Genomic DNA, 16,174 nt, shown 5'->3' with positions numbered 1-16,174 from the left:
ATAGGAAGGTCGCAGGCAGTGACCAAGGTGTAACGCGGTGTGGCTAGAGCCAAGGCAGAGAGCTGGGAGGGAGGGGCGCGCCTGGGGAGCAGGGCAGGGTCAGAGATGGGAACATCTTCTCTTTTTCATGATAACTACAGAGTGTTCACTACCACTCACTGCAACCAACTTTATTTCCGCAAGATAGCACATGCAAAGACCACTCCATACAACCCTCTGAAAACTAAAGCAGCACCTTTATTTTATACAAACAGTATAAAATGTTTATTACGTAAGAGCTGTGTTTTGTTTACAATATATTATATTGCTTCAAGCCAATGCCAAAAGTCCATACATTATATTCCCTATTTTATTGTGTTTACATATATTATATTGTTAAATGCCACTGCCACAGCGTTCTTTCTTTCTTTCTTTCTTTCTTTCTTTCTTTCTTTCTTTCTTTCTTTCTTTCTAGTGAATTCTCTGGAATCATGGTAAGGCCAAAATATATTGTGTTGAGAATTTACAAACAAGGGGAATTTTAAAAATGTGACAAATGTCTAAATACCTGACAATAACACTAGAAATGTAACTTCAACACAATTAAGTGCTTCATCCAAACGCTGTGATTTATGCATTTTTGTTCCACGTATCTTCTTCAGTGTTCCCCAGCCCCTTGACACCGTGAATGCATTGCAATTTTGGAAATAATTTGCCAGCTACACAACTGAAAAGACACAGTTTTAACCTGATCCACTGACATAACATCAAATCTGTCCCAAAACACTGAAACAAGAAAATCTATGCCATCACTCTACAGACGTACTTAGAAAACTTAAAAGGAAGAGTAAATATCAGCTCAGTGATTTATAATGAAGCTAATAAAATTCAGGCCAGTTTTCTTAACTGTAATGAACATTATTTGAACATTCAACACATGAAAGGTTAACAAAGGCTATGAACTTGGTGTAACTTAAAACGTTTCAGATGTCGGAGTTCACCAGATGTAATTGGATTCAGGTGGATCCTGCCTCCCCTCGGCCTTTTTAAGTGAAGGCGTGTGCTGCCTGAGCCGGGCGCCTGCTGGCCTCAGGGCATGCATGAGGCTGGCTCCGTACCCTGTAAAATTATTCACAGCTTAAAAGAAAAGAAACTACAAAAACGGGCTCTTCAGATTCATTGTTAACCATTCAAATGAAATCCATTTTCCCTTTTCATCCCAGAGTGAAAGACCACAGTCACCACAAAAAGCCACCTGAATGAAGAGATGTTACAGGTTCAGGGTCTCTGTTTAAAAAAGAAACCCATTTTAGGAACCATCCAATCTGGCTTCCTTCCATTGAAGCTCTGATTCACTATATGTTTTGGCCATGCAGAAACTCTCGATCAAAGTTTGGATGAATGTGACTGAATGATTTTCTCCACCCAAGGGCTGGTAGGGATTTAGCACTGAGGTCCCCAAAGCAGGGATGCTTCTGCAGAGGATTTGATTATTTTCACCGCATTGCAAAACCAGCCTCGATTAAATTGATCCAGAACACCCCCACTGTTCATATCAATCACACAATCAAGTGTGGCTATTGCACTTACATGAAATAGGATTTGGGTAAGAAGTAAGGGCTTCTATGATACATTTTAGAGAAGGGTTATGGTTTGAACTGACTCCTTATCAATGGGGATTTGTCAGTTTCAGTCAAGGTGGGCATCTGTGCATTTCCAGCTCACTTGTAAGTGAACTGTAACAGGGAGTAACATAGCTTCGGGCCTCCCTTCCTCCTGGTTGTGAACCTCTGGAGGTGCCTGGGGCACTGACTCATTTCTACTGATTTTCTAAAACGGATCCAAGACAGCAATCACATTTTAAAAATCTCCCACCATCTTCCTGGGCATTAGAGTCGAGTTTGGCATTCCGTTTGTTCCCTGTGGTTTTTAAATGCAAGCATGCCATTAAATAACTACTGAGAACAGAATACTTTGTTCCTGAATGTGTTTCTTTGAATTGTCAGTATGTAGGCTAGTAGCTCATGGAACAGCCAGAACGTGAGCCAACAACGCGCTGGAGTAAATCCCTACCCTGCTGCTCTCCCCGCCACCCATGAAGCCCGAACCTCCCTGCTGGCCGGGGGTGAGCCTCAGCCGGGAAGTCTGTCTCCAGTGTCCTCCTCCCCAATAACATGTCTGGGTGCCCAGGACCTCCCAAAGTGTCACCTCGCTGGGAATCTGTTCCCAGCAGAACTCTGTGCCTCAGAGCTTCCTAGTCACCACCCCCTGGTCAAAATAAACCTCATTCTTCCAGCCCAATTCTCTAAGCTAATGTACCAAATGGCTGGGTGGCCTCTCCCAGAAAACACATTTGCATCTTAGTCAAGCACCAGGGCATCTTCTTGATGCAATGCCTTGATCTGAGGGAGCCACGTAGTCGATGACAAAATGACAACACTCTCAGCACCGGGTCTGTGAATGACGATGTCTGGGGCTGGCAGACCTGTGAGAATTGCTCACCAATGCCACCTGAGGCCTCCGATGCCACCTGAGGCCTCCTAACTTGCCTTCTTTCTGGAGGAGTGATGGGTGTATCGGCAGGAACGGGGCCCCTCTACTCTCTGGCCATCACTCTTGGTCACCAAGCCCCAAATGTGGGGTCTCAGAAGATCTTTGTAACTGAGGCCTGGGAGGTACAGTGTGTGACCTCGGCTCATCCCTAGGCCCGAGGACGTCTTGAAAGCTACTTTGATTTGGGGACAAACCTTAGGGTTTGTATCCCGAGTTAAGGGCCCCTAAACGGATTTTGCTTACTCTTTCCCAAAAGGTCTCCGGAAATGGTTAGTTTTCTACAGGTCTCTTTTAGTTCAAAAAAGCCTTCCCCCACGTATGTCCCAGCACGGGACATACCATTCAACCATTACCACCTGGGGAAAGGACTATTTTCCGGAGAAGCTGCAAGTCTTGTTAAGCTCTGCCCATCTGAAGCCAATTCAATGTACCATACAGTCAACTCAGTGAGTGAAAAAGGCTCAAATCAATGGCTTAGTGTAACCTCGACTAGACACCAACCCACCTTAAACAAACAAACAAACAAACAAACAAACGTGTATACCTGCATGTAGATGTATTAGATATACATCATAATAATATAATGTCAACATTATAAAATATGCACAAAAATCAGAGGCTTTGGATTGAGATGTATAAATATACTTACATATAACATGCTTAGATATTTTCCCTCAGCCTAGCTGATCATTTCTGTACTCACTGGGCTACATGCACCACCCTCTGGACACCGTGGATCTAGGAAAACATCTGAGGTGGAAATGATCTGTTCAATTTGTGCCCATTAGTTTGGAGACCCGATATGACAGGCCCAACGTGGGCTTCTGCTACTGAAGGATGCGATATGACCGAAGCCTTCCTTCCCTCTGAGGAAAAGTGGACAGCGGGCCCACGCTTAGGAGACTGAGTTCCAACTGCCAGATGGATGGAAGCCACGTTGTTTATTTTGTTCACTTGCTAACTGTCCCTCCCACTAGAACCTGGGCTCCGCCAGGCAGGGCATTGTCTCTCTGTTCACTGGCATCTCTCCGATGCCTGGATTCCTGCTTCCAACAGGGAAGATATCAATCAAAATGAAATAGTTGAATTTAGCCCATTTCATTTTGTGTCTAAAATGGGCCAGTGGCTTATTATCTATACAGCTAGTTCAGAAGCCTTCTTCAGAAGGCTCCCACTCACTTTTATTGCAGTGTCTTCCGTGCCAGCCTTCTTGACACTGACATTTGTTGGGTTCATGGCAAGTTCCATGTGTACCGCAGCCAGGCTCACAGACAGCTAGAATCGGAGGAGATAAAAAAGAGCGTTTCCTGAGCTTTCGTTGTTCCACAGAATCACACAGCTGCTTTTCTTGCAGTTTTTTTTTTTTAATTTTTAAATTTATTTTTGAGAGAAAGAGAGAGAAAAAAAAAGAGACAGAGCATTTGCAAGGGAGGGGCAGAGGGAGAGAGGAGAGGGAGACACAGAATCTGAAGCAGGCTCCCGGTTCCAAGCTGTCAGCACAGAGCCTGATGTGGGGCTCGAACCCATGAGCCGCGAGATCGCGACCTGAGATCCCACTTAACCTGAGATCCCACTGCCACCCAGGCACTCCTCTTGTAGTTCTTTAGAATGTGTTAGTTTGGGTTTCATCCCCTGTTGCTTTTTATTTTCCCAAAGCCAATCTCCAGCTCTAAGTCAGTCTGGGACTTTTTGAAACAGTCCTGAAGCGCCTGTGTGTCTCAGTCGAACCTTTGATTCTTGGGATTGAGCTCGGGTCATGGGATTGAACGGTCATGGGATTGAGCCCCGTGTCAGGGTCCGTACTGAGCGTGGAGCCTAAGATTCTCTCTCTCTCTCTGCCCAGGCTCACACATGCATGCTCTCTCTCTCTCTCCCTCTCTCTCTCTCTCAAATTAAAAAAAAAAAAAAATTAAAAAAAATTAAGTCCTGACAGAGATCTTAAACTAATCTTGATGCTTCTCATTCACAAAAGATGTTCAGTAGGACCTTGAAACTGCTGGAATGGAAGTTTATTTTCCTTAAGAAAACTCCAAATAGTTAAAAAGTTCAGTTGCTTGTGTGTGAATATGTCTGGTTTTTGTTGTTGTTGTTGTTGTTGTTTTTACATGCATGGATTTCATACAGTGTTTTTCTTCTAGGTAAAGGGAACATATATGTCAGTGAAGAGAGGTTAATCGTAATGCTGAGGCAACATGCAGTGGGTGAAGAAGTAATGTAGGAAGAGCTCCCCCAAGCCAGGCTGATTCTGTGTATGGATACTTACGCTTTGAACAGAGGTCTCCTTGGTAACCTTTGGAGCACTTACATTTGCTTTTCCCAATGCATTTACCTCCATTTCGGCAGGGTTGCGGGCATTTGCCTGAAACAAGAGAAGGATGCAAACAGGCAAGGAACTCAGTGCTTCGTTCAGAGGTCATCATATTTTACAAAGGAAGGGCAGGGCTTTGAGAAGATAACTGCTTTTTAAAGGCAGCGATTCCCACTTGTTTCCGACCTACTCTGGCTTTGAGACTGTTTGAGTTTCATTCTTTGGAACAAACAGGCTAGTGTTATTACTTAGGATTTCTAACTTAGATCTTCGATGGTAAATGTGTTGCCCACACATTTATATTTCTATAAATGTATTGATATTACTTGTTTATAAACGGAATAAACTTCTGATTCATAAACACTTGTAATTTAAGATAGAGTAAAAGTTAAGATACGAATTAACCTCTAAATGATCTTTCCTCGGAGCTCAGACTTTGAATGTCGCTCTTTCCGCAAGCAGGCCTGCACCTGTACCTGACAGGATCTTTCTCCACCTAGGATTCCCCAGAGAGCAGGGCTGGCTTGCAGGCAGAGAGTGTCTTTGGTGAAGTAACCCTAGGAAACCGGGATGGGGGGACAGGGAGAATGAAAAATGGAAGGAGGGAAAGCCAACACAAAAGTATGTTTGCAGGGTGGCCATCACCGCGGCTCTATCCTGGACCAGGCTCCATCCTGCTGGGTCCTTCTGAGGAGCTGTGGAGACTGTACCCTCAAGTCACTTTTAAGAAGGGAGAGGGGAGCATTTCTTCATTGTCTCCCACTGGCCGAGGGTCACCTTATGGGATAGCTTCCTCACACTGCCAATGTGTCACTATGTGAGTGCACACTGATTTTTTAGCACTCAGAGGAGTCTCTGGGTAGAAAGCAGGAGAAGTGTGGAGCAGCTAAGACAGGATACAACCTGAGGCGCCTGGGTGGCTCAGTCGGCTAAGCATCTGACTCTTGATTTTGGCTCAGGTCAGATCTCAAGGTTTGTGAGTTGGAGCCCCATGTTGGGCTCCTCACTGACAGCATGGAGACTGCTTGGGATTCTCTCTCCCTCTCTCTGCCCCTCCCCTGCTCTCTCTCTCTCAAAATAGACAAAATAAACTTAAAAAAAAAAAAGAGGAGGTGCAATCAGGTTATGCCTGTGCAAAACAGGTTGCCATAGCAGTAACTGGAGTAAGAGGCTGGCTGAGGACGATATGAGATAGGGCACTAAAGGGGCCCGATACCACACCTGTGCATTTTTCTGGAATGTCTTAGATCCTAATGATACATCACTCTTTCTTTGATCTTGGGACCAAATGAGAATGGCTAATGTGTTCACAGCTCTTTAGATACAGGATTTTAGAGCTGGGATAGGGCCTTAGATGTAAAAATTACATAATGATTGTCTTCTTTCTTACTCCAGAAGCTATTTATTCTCCCTCTGCAATCTAGAATTTGCCATCCTAAGGCTGAATGTTTTGAAGAAGTAGAAGGAAAAGGATTGCTCACCCGGAGCTGACTGGCGTAATGATGTTCCAAAGAGAGAAAACAGCCATTAGATTGTGGTACTGGAGGAGTCTGGATTTTTTTTTAATTGTTGTTCTTTTTATTTTCTACATTTTAGCAGAATACTCATTACAAAAGCCTCAGCACATAAGGAGAAGAAATGAAACTTTTATCCTAAAACAACACACTTTTATTCTCTAAGTTGTTCTTTTTATGGCCAAATGAAGCTTTGAAGGAAGTGAGCTACAATATGATTTACTGGCAAGCGCTGTTTGAGACACATGAATTCCATGTGCAAATTATTTTGCTTCTCTTTTAACTTACCCGAAAGGACCTTCTTCATGTATAAATTGGTCAAAGCAGCATTTAGTGGAGACAATATAGACATAATATTGATATGTTAGAGTCTCTTGAAAACCTGGAATGCCATTATATCTACAGGTTTTTCTGACACAGGATGTTCTAGAAACAGGCATTAAAATAACCTTAATCATAGAATACCACCTTTTCACTAACCATTAAAAATATAAAGGGTCCTTTTGGCTAGGTTTGTATACAAAGAATAGCATTTACCATGTGGTCAAGATCCCAACTCTTACCTAAAGGAAAAGAATACCGAATTCTGAATTTTCATTTGCATCAGTGAAGCATCTGACCCCATCATATGCACAAAATTGGATAGCATGGTACTCTGTCATGCACTTGGGTTTTTCAAATAAACAAGATGTGGGGCAATAATTATGGCAGAAACGATAGTACTTATTATGAAATACTGGGTGAGCCCAAAATTCCTCACATTCAATGAAAGGTGAATTTGGTAGACAGGGATATCACAGAGAATGAGTGGCAGAGAGAGACTTTTCACTGACTCCATGGGTATTTTTATTTTCTTGGTCAGAGGGAAGGGAGAGTCCTCAGGTTCACCACAGCCAGGAAGGACATTCTCTCCTGGTTATCACACAGTCGAAATGTGACTGCAGATGGCTGTCTGAAGGCCATTCCAAATCAAATCTTATGAAGCCAAATCTTATGAATCTCACGAAGGTGTGATCGTTTTAAAATTCAGAATCCTGGGGGCGCCTGGGTGGCGCAGTCGGTTAAGCGTCCGACTTCAGCCAGGTCACGATCTCGCGGTCCGTGAGTTCGAGCCCCGCGTCAGGCTCCGGGCTGATGGCTCGGAGCCTGGAGCCTGTTTCCGACTCTGTGTCTCCCTCTCTCTCTGCCCCTCCCCCGTTCATGCTCTGTCTCTCTCTGTCCCAAAAATAAATAAAAAACGTTGGGAAAAAAAAAAAAACTAAAAAAAAAAAAATTCAGAATCCTGTAAGTGTCTTTAATATCGACTTCCTTTTCCTGAGAGTATTTTGCAAGAGATTCTATCCATTAGACAGTGGGGAAAGTGAGTCAACTTGAAAGATGACACCACATTTTTACCTAAAACAGACTAAGCATTGCCTGAAGACAAACAGATTTGACTGTTTAATCAGCGTTATTATAACTAGTGGATGAGTCCAGTGAGAACAATGAGCTACGGATTGACAAAATAAGGACATTAAACTTCCTCTGCCCATCAGGTTGCAGGATAATTTAAAACTGGAGCTCTGCTTCACATAGAAAACGGATTAAAATGGTTTATGATAAGTGTCAACAACTATCATCACTGGGTCTTAGGATTATGGGTGACTTTGAATTGTTTTATTCAGTATTCTAAATTTTTTATAAGGAAAATTTTATACAGAGAATTTTTATGGTAATAAGAACCCATTAAGTTATTTAAAAAACCATTTATAATACAGTATAAATAATTCATGTAAACTTTTTTTTAAAATTTTTTTTAACATTTATTTATTTTTGAGACAGAGAGAGACAGAGCATGAACAGGGGAGGGGCAGAGAGAGAGGGAGACACAGAATCTGAAATGGGCTCCAGGCTCTGAGCTGTCAGCACAGAGCCCAATGCGGGGCTCAAACCCACAGACCGTGAGATCATGACCTGAGCTGAAGTCGGACGCTTAACCGACTGAGCCGCCCAGGCGCCCCTAAACTTTTTACCTGAAAGTTCACTGAAGATTCTTGGGATATCTATGAACCTTAAATAACAAGATAAACCAAATGTATACTATGTACATCCAGATATTTCTAACTATGATGTTATTAGTTACTTGGCAAGAGTATCTCAAATTAAGTCAAAGTGAAGTTTGAGACGATATCGGTCCTGACAGAGGTCAGGGGAAACGAAAATATAAATTACATCAGAATAGTGTATGTGTAGGGGCGCCTGGGTGGCTCAGTCGGTTAAGCGTCGGACTTCAGCTCAGGTCACGATCTTGCAATCTCGCGGTCCATGAGTTCGAGCCCCGCGTCGGGCTCTGGGTGGATGGCTCAGAGCCTGGAGCCTGCTTCTGATTCTGTGTCTCCCTCTCTCTCTGCTCCTCCCCCCCGTTCATGCTCCGTCTCTCTCCCTGTCTCAAAAATAAATAAACGTTAAAAAAAAAATTTAAAAAAGAATAGTGTATGTGTGTATGTGTGTGTGTGTGTATACATACACACATATACATATATACATACACAGACATATATATGTAATGGAATACTGTTCAGCAATCAAAAGGAAGTAATGATACATGCCACAACATGGATGAACCTCAAAAACATCATGCTAAGTGAAAGAAGTTGGCCATAAAAGGACATATATTGTGTGATTCTATTATATGAAATGTCCAGAATAGGAAAATCTTAAGAGACAGAAAGTAGACTGGTAGCTTCCAGTATCTTGGGGAAAGGGAAATAGGGAGTCACTGCTCATGGGTACTGGGTTTCTTCTGTGGGTGATGACATATTCTAGAATGAGACAGAAGCGATGCTGTACAATTTCATGAATATACTGAATTGCATATTTTTAAATGGTGGATTTTATGGTATGTGAATTATATCTCAATTTAAAAATAAGAATTCAGGGGCGCCTGGGTGGCGCAGTCGGTTAAGCGTCCGACTTCAGCCAGGTCACGATCTCACGGTCCGTGAGTTCGAGCCCCGCGTCAGGCTCTGGGCTGATGGCTCAGAGCCTGGAGCCTGTTTCCAATTCTGTGTCTCCCTCTCTCTCTGCCCCTCCCCCGTTCATGCTCTGTCTCTCTCTGTCCCAAAAATAAATAAACGTTGAAAAAAAAAAAAACAAAAAAACAAAAATAAGAATTCATAATTCAACTCTTTGTCTCTACTATACTAGAGGCACTTATCAAGTCAAGACCTATTTCCATATTTTCTTGGTTCTTATAATAGAAACAGGACACTTCCTAGAAGGGTTTGAGCATAACTTGTGATAGGGATAATCAGGAGCTTTCAAAGGCCTACATTTCGGGTGCAGTTAGCGGGGGGAAGACAAATAGAAATCATTGTCTCTGCCAATGGAAAGGTCGTAAACCCAAGAGCATGAAAGGGTATTTACATAAAGAGAAATGAGCCCATGAACAAAGATTCCTAAATATGATCTAACTAAGTATGTGGAGTCTGAGAGCAAGAATGGAAAAAGAAATTTGAGGGGAGTTAGTTCAGAGATGTCTTTATCAGGGCAGGGTAATTAATAAGAACAGAAACCACATCCTGACAATCCATTACATGTTCTATGGAAACTTCAGAGGTATTTCGTTTGAACTCTATAAAAAAGCGGTTACTTCATCTACTACTCACTAAAGTACAGAAACTCACAAACAAATTAGAGCTTGAAAGTCAAAATTGCAAGTCAATATTATTTAATTTTGAGCCTACTACAACTTCAGAAACCATGGCTGTACTAACCAGCAGTATTTTACAGATATGATACAGCTGGAAATGAAAATGCCATATTCCAGAGCTTCCAGAAAAGCAGGGACACGGCACCCGTAGCAGACATGCTCATGTTCCTTTTGCTCCTTCCTGAACGGAGTGCTGGTGTCATCTCTTTTCTGGATCCTAAAGCAATCTAGGGTGCGGTTGGCTCCTTTCTGAGTTTCAGAGAGCTTCAGTGATTTGCTGAGGGTTGCAAGGCCGGCAGGGGGCAGAGCCAGGAGGATAAGCAGTTTGATATCCTGATTCTGAAAACAATGATTATCTACCACATTCCACCCTTACATTTTTCTTTCTTTGTACTGAAGCATGACAAACACATAGTGAAGGCATAACTGCGTTGATCTAAAGTTTACAGCTCAACTATTTTTTTTTTTACATAAATAAACACTCAAGTGATACTTCATCAGTCAAGATATCGAGCATTTTTGGCAGCACATAAAGTTCCTTTCTGCCCCTGAGCACTATCCTGGTTTCTACTATCATCCATTAATTTTGCCTGTTCTTAAACTTCATAAAAATGGAATCATGCGGTTTGCACTTTTTTGTACCTCGTTCCTTTACTTAACATCGATGAGATTCATTCATGTTGTGTACGCTATTAGTTTGTTCTTTTTTATTGCTGCGCACCCTTTTCCCCTTTTTCTTGAACTTGTCCTTTTCTCTTAGGTGGGATACTGGGCTCAGTCTGATTCAAGAAATGTGGCAGTGAATGGCAGGGAAGAAACTCTATGCCTGCAGGTAGATAAACACATTCACCTGTCCCAAAACTCTGGTCTACATTTCCAGGCTGAAACTATGGTTCTGCACAACAAGAAGGGGACAAACTCACTAAAAAGAAGCAATGCAACATGCCAAACACCCCAAGTCCAGATGAGACGGCATCAGAGTGTTTGCTGTGAGTCATCTGAGCACCCTCTGCCCGCCCCCCGTCCCCCACCTTTAGCCTAAGTGAATGGTGGCTAAGGAACCACTGGCCTGAGCCCTTAGATAAGCTCTTCATGGTCTCTGGGCTTCAGCTTCCTCACTGATTAGATGATAGGGTTAGATGGGGTTTTGAAGCTCCCCCCAGAAAAAAAGAGAATGCAGAAGGTCAATACTCACTGATTTCACACTGTTCGCCCTCTAGTCCTGGAGGGCAAATACACTTCCCAGGGTAGAAACAGGTCCCTCCATTAAAGCAGGTAGTTGAGCAGTTTGCTATCAGAATGGATAACAGGGTATTGCATTAGACAGTGGGCTAACTCTTTAAAAAAAAAAAAATCCAACTTCACTTAAATTTAGGTGATACTTCTGGGGCATCTGCTTTTTTTTTTTTTTACATAAACACTCATGTGATACTTCATCAATCAAGATATAGAGCATGTTTTACTTATTTAATCAAGTAAGCGGCTTTGCAAATCCAAGAATTGTAACCAATCGCTGACCATATGCAGATTCCAACAAGAGGAGAAAACACACATTATATATGATCCTCCCCCAGAGGCTTATATCTTGGAGAAAAAAGGCATGGTGTGTAAATTTTTTTAAAAAGCTATCTTTTTAATTTTCTTGTAAATATCTGTGCCCTTAAAAAAAGAAACACTATAAACTCCCCGAAGTATTTTTTAAGCTAAAAGAAGACGGAAAAAGGAGAAAACTTGCTTTGGAATAGATAAAAGGGAGACAGGCCTTAAGTACTAGGATCTGGCAAAAAAGAAAGCAACTTTTTTCCTTTTCAGAATATGAATTCAGAGATTCATCTTATATAATAGGGATTTTTTTTTTTAAATAATTAACTTTTATGACATTTGGAGGAAGGAGTCCTGGTATTCGGGAAAGGACAGCCTGTCAGTCCTCATGAGACCCTATAGGTGGGCAAGTGGCAGCACCCAGTTGGACAGATTATCGTGGGAGTCCAAGTAACTAGGTTTTCCAGGTAAAAGTCATACTGTTTGTGATTCATCCTAAACCCTCTCTTCATGTCAACGTCTGGAATTTCACTGCTCACTGGAACCTAAAATAGAGGGAAGACAGAAATGGGGACAAGGGAGAACAAGTATCTAAAAATAGACACGTTGGCTCATTCTATAAAGGACATTAAAATCAGAGCTTGGATTCTCAGCAATTCCAGTTATATGGCCAATTTGTTCTTGTCCTATATGGAACAGGCCAAAGTGGGCTACAGATGAACAAAAGCTGAAGGAAGCTTCCAGTAGGAAAATCAGAAAGGAGATCCAAAAGTTATGTGTATGCTTTCTTTGTGGAAAGAAGGCCAATCAGCATGTTCTGCAAATATCATGCTTCTTAGAGGATAAAGCTTTTTGTTTAAAATCATAAGTATCTCCCATCTAAAGACAATGCTTCACTCGCTTTGGCAAAATCCAGCCTCCTGATGCACAAGGGAACAGCAGCATTTGGGTACAGAATTTAGGATTTAGGACAACCAGCTCTTTGGGCTTTCTCCTTGCTACTTGCTGCTAGTATTGTTAGGTTTGCGAGAGTGACTCTATCTCCCCATTTGTCCCTGTTTCTCCTGGGGAACTAACAAGAGAAGAGAAAACATCAGGATCAGGGTCTGCTTGGCCAGAGCTGGCTGGGCACTATCCCTTACTAACAAATAGAATGCAATGAACCTGAGAGCTTAATTGGAAGTTATGGGATAACGACAAAGCTAGTTAAAGAATCTGGCCACTCTGTTAGTATTTATATAATATTTTACAGCCTTCTCTTGATAGTCAATGATTCTTGACTAGGAAAAGGAATCAGAGACACCAAGTAACTTTCACTGGGGTTGAGGGTATGCTGGGCCAGTGCTTAACTACTCATTTCCTAAAGTTTGTAACAGATGTCCCAAGAGCCAATGAAAGTTAATCTTTCATGTTTCTTCAAATACGTTGTGCAAAGGTCTAGCTCCGTGCCAGTAATTAAACTGTTTTTCAGAAGCTCTATACTCCCTCCTGGATGATAAATGCATCTTTTTGTTGAGGTAGTAGAAACCACTCTTTTTTAATATTCCCCGATCTCCAGTGAGACCAAGTGGAATTTCAACAGACTTTCCAAAAGAATAATGATAATAATAATAATAATAATAATAATAATAATAATAAAAAGTACCAGAGTCTAACAAGTAGGGAAAATCTTTCATCTGAAAGGTAAAATATTACAAAATGTAAAACATATTGGAATACACATATGTTCCTTCAACAGTGACCATGCAGTGTTTGTGACTCTATAGCATCAGAAAAACACTGCAGTTAATTCTCCATTGTGCAAACTACACCAAGAACAGCCACATCTAAGTAAGCAGGCCTCCCAAATGGTGTCTTTAAACCTGTTCATACAGGAGTGCTTCATCCAGATCTCTGAAGGATTTGCTGTATTTCCCAACCATTTTGTGACAAGAGGAATTTAATTTTGAATTAGCAGAGATGCTGAATGCTAAATTTAGACAAATAGTTTTGTTTTGTTTTGTTTTTACTCACTAGCTGTTCTTATGTCATCAGCGCTTAATCTTTGTGAATACAAACTTCGACATAGTGTTAAATCCAATACTCCAGTTTGGGATCGCTTAAAAATAAAAAGCAGAGATGGTCTCACATGCTCTCGCAATTAGCTTTGGGGCTGGGGGACCAGGGGCAATGGTTTAATTCCCATTTTAGAGACGGGAAAAGTATGACCCACAGAGAGACCAACTTTTATCAGTCTAGACACAGAGGTACTTGTGGAGGAGCAGGGACCTGAAACAGGTAGCCTGAGGGGCAACATGGTACGATAGAAGATGTGAGTTTGGGCCAAGAGACTGAAGCTCTGTAAACCTCGTTTTGCCCATCTGAGAACGAAATAGATAAAAGGTTCCACATCTCAGGAGGCTGTTGGGTATAAAGTAAATTATTATTCTGACTCATGCTGAGGGATTCTTCCTTTAGCTTGTCCTTCTTTTGAAAAAATCTGTTTATTTCCATCCTTTTTTTTTTTTTTAACGTTCATTTATTTCTGAGAGAGAGAGAGTGAGTGTGAGTGGGGGCAGGCTCTGCACGGACCGCACAGAGCCTGATGCGGGGCTTGAGCTCAGGAACCGTGAAATCATGACCTGAGTGGATAGAAGCTTAACTGGCTGAGCCACCCAGGCTCCCCTGTTCATTTCCATCTTAACTGGTGCTAACTGTATTATCACTCAAGAGACACTTCTCAAAAAGGCACATCCTCTTACTTCATGGCATATATTTATTTTAAAAAATAGCACTTCGCTCATGCAATTAGCCTTTTTGACACCAGGATAATTTCATTTCATACACTTTGTATGACATTATTAAATTTTTTTTCCCATAAAATATGTGACCTGGGCAAAACAGACAGGTATCTTGTAAAGTGTATGGATCATTCAATATTTTACAGCCAAGTTTGAACCCACTTTCTGAGAGAAAAACTGGCTATGATGCTGCATCATAGGCAGAGGGAAAACCATCTCTCAGGGATGTCATCTGTGAGCAGGTCCTTAAATTGGGGGTCAGTGGGCTTCTAGGTCAGGAAATGGGGAGCAGGCTGTTTCACTTCAGTCTTAGAAGCTCACCCATAGAATTTATTTAGGACATACCAAAACCCCATATGGCAGAGAAAGCTACGTGTTCACAAAATCCACACTCCTCTCCCATAAAGTCGTCCGTGGGAGACAGCTGTCCAGCCAGGGATGACATTTCTCCAGGCTGCATCTGGGACCAGCACTCTGGTAGGACCGTGAGGGCTCATACCTCTCCATGGAATAGATGTGGAAGTTTTGTGGATCACTTCTGGGACAGAGCTTTTTTTTTTTTTTTTTTTTTTTTTTTTTAAAAGAAGTGCCTACACCAGTCCCCATCTCTGCTCATTGGCTGGTTTCAGAGAGCTCCAGAGCTGTAGGGAGGACCACTGATGTCAGGTACCTAGGCCCCAGAATCACAGCATGGAGAAGGGCTTCCTGCACTGGAGCATTCTGGGAGAGAAAACAAACTTCTACTGTGTGGAACTACACTAGAATTTGGGGTTAAAGTTGTTACAGAAGCCAACAAAGTGTTACACTCTATTCACAGAGCTATTATATAGAGTGATAATATATTAAATATATTCCTTTTGACTGCACATTTAGAAAGTAAAAAGAACCTTGTTCTTAAAAAGAAACTGTTACCTTTATCACAATTGACTCCATAGAATCCAGGTGGGCAGATGCAGAACCCAGGAGTGACACAGAGCCCGCCGTTCATACACCGTGGTGTGCAAAGGGCTAATAGAGAGAGAGCTCCGATTAAGGTCAAGTGGGGTTTTGAGAAGGGCCATTTTGGGAATATCATTAATACGACAGCTCTACAATTTAGAAATTTTATTTGAGAGAGAGAGAGAGAAAGGGGCAGAGGGAGAGAGAGAATCTTACGCAGGCTCCATGCTCAGCTCAAAGCCCAATGGGGGCTTGACTCGGGGCTCCATCCCATGACCCTGGGATCAAGACCTGAGCTGAAATCAAGAGTCAGACACTCAACAGACTGAGCCACACAGGTGCCCCAAGAGCTCTTCATTTTTTATCTTTGTGGTTGACTCTAAAGTCTGTAGAGATACAGCTTTGACATATATATAAATATATATATATATATTATATATATATATATATAAATTTGAGAGAGAGAGCACAAGCAGGGGAGAGGCGCAGAGGAAGACGGGGAGAGAGAGAGAGAGAGAGAGAGAGAGAGAGAGAATCTTAAGCAGACTCTACACTCAGCATGAAGCCCAATGTGGGACTCCATCCCACCTGGGATCATGACTTGAGCTAAAATCAAGAGGTGGACACTCAACCAACTGAGCCACCCAGGCACCCCACAGGCTTGCTATATTTAACATTATTTATGTGTTGCAAATCAGTTGTTTTTAACCAGTTAATAGATGAGAATTTTAGAATTGTGCCATTTCAACGCCTGATTAAAATTTGCCTAGAATCATTACTTTGACTAAGAAGTAGCCTTCTTAAGACTAAATATTTTCCCCTGCCCTCTTTCCTAGATCTTCTAATTCCAAAATATATGCAAACAAGA

At 42.0% G+C, this 16,174-nt stretch overlaps 1 protein-coding gene across 1 annotated transcript in view; it reads right to left on the bottom strand.

Moving 5' to 3' along the window:
- Nucleotides 1-217: 217 nt before the first annotated feature.
- WIF1 (WNT inhibitory factor 1) overlaps nt 218-16,174 on the bottom strand; it is a 68,888-nt gene continuing 52,931 nt past the window's right edge. Inside the window, exons 6-10 of the mRNA XM_019455011.2 lie at nt 15,280-15,375; nt 11,241-11,336; nt 4,796-4,891; nt 3,712-3,807; nt 218-1,098 (exon numbers count right to left, since the gene is read on the bottom strand). Coding sequence (XP_019310556.2) covers nt 977-1,098; nt 3,712-3,807; nt 4,796-4,891; nt 11,241-11,336; nt 15,280-15,375 — 506 coding nt within the window. The 3' untranslated portion in view covers nt 218-976. The remainder of the gene's footprint in view (nt 1,099-3,711; nt 3,808-4,795; nt 4,892-11,240; nt 11,337-15,279; nt 15,376-16,174) is intronic.

This window comes from Panthera pardus, unplaced genomic scaffold (genome assembly GCF_024362965.1).
Source record: "Panthera pardus isolate Hobbes unplaced genomic scaffold, ASM2436296v1 HiC_scaffold_6, whole genome shotgun sequence".
Lineage (NCBI taxonomy): Eukaryota > Metazoa > Chordata > Mammalia > Carnivora > Felidae > Panthera > Panthera pardus.
The sequence above is the reverse complement of the archived record's forward strand: the minus strand, read 5'-3'. Positions and strand labels throughout refer to the sequence as shown.